General features: G+C 51.3%; 1 protein-coding gene across 10 annotated transcripts in view; it reads left to right on the top strand.

The window, feature by feature from the left end:
* Positions 1–2,178, top strand: part of atp8a2 (ATPase phospholipid transporting 8A2) — a 38,999-nt gene extending 36,821 nt beyond the window's left edge. For 9 of the 10 annotated variants that reach the window (XM_047023514.1, XM_047023515.1, XM_047023512.1 and 6 more), the window contains 2 exons: positions 1,032–1,120; positions 1,225–2,178. In XM_047023514.1, coding sequence (XP_046879470.1) covers positions 1,032–1,120; positions 1,225–1,387 — 252 coding nt within the window. In that variant the 3' untranslated portion in view covers positions 1,388–2,178. The remainder of the gene's footprint in view (positions 1–1,031; positions 1,121–1,224) is intronic. The other variant, XM_047023513.1, reaches the window with a different exon arrangement.
* Positions 2,179–2,500: the final 322 nt, after the last annotated feature.

Here is a 2,500-nt window from a genome sequence, read left to right as displayed (position 1 = left end):
TCTCTCCTCCTCAGGTCACAGCCTTATAGAGCCAGCACAGAGACTCCTACTCTGCCCTGAGGGGGAATCCATGTTGTAGAGGGAGAGAGACACTGAAAGAGAGACTGAGAGAGAGACTGAGACTGAGAGGGAGAGAGAGACTGAGAGGGAGAGAGAGAGACTGAGAGAGAGAGAGACTGAGAGAGAGACTGAGAGGGGGAGAGAGAGAGAGAGACTGAGAGGGAGAGAGAGACTGAGAGGGAGAGAGAGACAGAGGGAGAAAGAGACTGAGAGAGAGACTGAGAGGGAGAGAGACTGAGAGGGAGAGAGAGAGACTGAGAGAGAGAGACTGAGAGGGAGAAAGAGAGAGAGGGATTGATAGGGAGAGGGTGAGGGTGAGAGAGAGACTTGGAGAAAGAGAGACAGAAAGAGACTGATATTGTGAAAGGAAGGGTTGGATTGGTGTAGACAGAGGGAGGGAACGGTCTCTGAGATAGAGGGAAGGAGGGAGCAGAGATTGAGAGAGGCAAAGTGGGGGAGGAAAGATTGAGGGAAGCAAGACAGAGTACAGAGTAGTTGTGTGGATGATTAAGCCCTAGAGACTGGCTTAGGGTTGAGAGGTCAGAGGTCAGTGAGGCTGACTGCACCTGGGCCAAGGAGGGAACAGAGCCCCTGTGGTTATTTAATGAAGCGTTTCTCCTCACTGTGTATCCTACCGTGCTGACTGTGACTGTGCCAAGGCTGTGTCTGGGCTTCATCGTGCTGTGTTTGTAATGTGCTAGTATTACGTTGTGCTGTGTTTGTAATGTGCTAGCATGACGTTGTGCTGTGTTTGTAATGTGCTAGCATGACGTTGTGCTAACATGTTTTGCTGTGTTTGTAATGTTCTAGCATGACGTTGTGCTGTGTTTGTAATGTGCTAGCATGACATTGTGCGAACATATTGTGCTGTGTTTGTAATGTGCTAGCATGACATCGTGCTAACATGTTGGCTGTGTTTGTAATATGCTAGCATGACGTTGTGCTAACACATTGTGCTGTGTTGTTGGCAGGCTGGGAGAGTCATGCAGTGCTGGCACTTCTGGCTGGGTCTGGTCCTGGTGCCGGCAGCTTGTCTACTCAAAGACTTTGCGTGGAACGCGTGAGTACCTGACCCTTATTGTCTGTTTCCACGTGAGCTTGGCCTGCACCATGTGAAGCCATCCTGGTCAGGTGTGTTCATGCCTGCTCTCCTGTGTGTGGTAGGGGCCGTCGCACGGTGAGGAAGTCCCTCCTGGAGGAGGTGCAGGAGCTGGAGGCGCGGGCCGTGGACCCGGGGGCTGCTGTCCTCCGAGATGCCAGCGGCCGCAGGTACGCACACCGCAAAGCATCGTGGGATTGCACCTCTACTCGTAGGCAGGGTCGTTAGTCATCACGGATTGTGGGATTTTAACATTGATGACTCTAATTCAGTCCAACAATATCATATTAATAGGAGTATTATAGATACTCAACCTTTGAAAAGTTAAAATGGGAAGTGTAATTTCAGCCATGTTTAGTTTAGCCATTAGTTCCTAGTTTTCACTTTTAAGCTATATGAGTGTTAAAGGAGAGAGATGATGTCATAACTGTTCTAACTTCCTGGTGTCCCTTGGTTAAACCTTCCGCAGGCCCAAAGCTAAAGCTGAGGTCCCATAGAGCCTGTGGGCTCAGGGCACAGACAAACACAGGTAGCGCCTGGGTTTGAGCTGACCGCCCCTGTCTTCGTGACCTATGACCTTTGGCCTCACGACCTGAGGGCTTTTCTATCTAGCTTCCTCACTGCATCCCCCTCTCTCTCCCTGACTCACCACGGCTCTCATTAGCATCTCATCACAAACATCTCTTTCTCTCTCCTTCTCTCCATCTTTTGTTCCTCTCCTCTCAGCAAGTGGACAAACTTGCACTGCTGTAAGGACTCGGTGTGTTGACTGTGTGTTCTCTAGCTCGTGACTGTAAGGTAGAGAGAGAGAGAGAGTAGCGCTGTGTGTGCATGTGTGTGTTTCTGTTGTGTTTTGTTTCATGTCATCAGATTAGAGCCATCTTTATTCAAATTGGAGAGTGCAAGGCAAGATTCTGGAAATCCAGCACAGGTGGTCTTCAGTCAGTCAGAAAGACAGGGTTGAGGGCCAGCTCCCAGGTCTGGAACACGGAAATAAGGTTTAGTTTTGTGGACAGGGAGGGGGGGGGGGGGGGGGAGGCACCCAGCCCCTGACCATGAAGTGAGTGGTCTTGTCCTGGGTTGTCCCTGCTCCCAGACGGGGGGGGGGGGGGGGGGGGGGGGAAGGGCCCTGAGGGGTGGAGCGGAGGAGAGAAGCACACATCTGGGTTAGTATTTGATGGGGAGGGGGGGTGGAGGTAGAGGGTTTAGAATGGGAACACTATAGAGGACAGACGTTTCTCCTGGGAAGTATTCAGATGTGGCGCAACCTTGGACCGTTTTGAGTAGACTCCACAGGGGATGTGAGGAGGAACAGTCTTCATCCAGTCTACACCCAGTCAT

The sequence above is a fragment of the Hypomesus transpacificus genome, chromosome 8 (assembly GCF_021917145.1).
Source record: "Hypomesus transpacificus isolate Combined female chromosome 8, fHypTra1, whole genome shotgun sequence".
Lineage (NCBI taxonomy): Eukaryota > Metazoa > Chordata > Actinopteri > Osmeriformes > Osmeridae > Hypomesus > Hypomesus transpacificus.
This window is presented reverse-complemented; position numbering and strand designations above follow the sequence as displayed.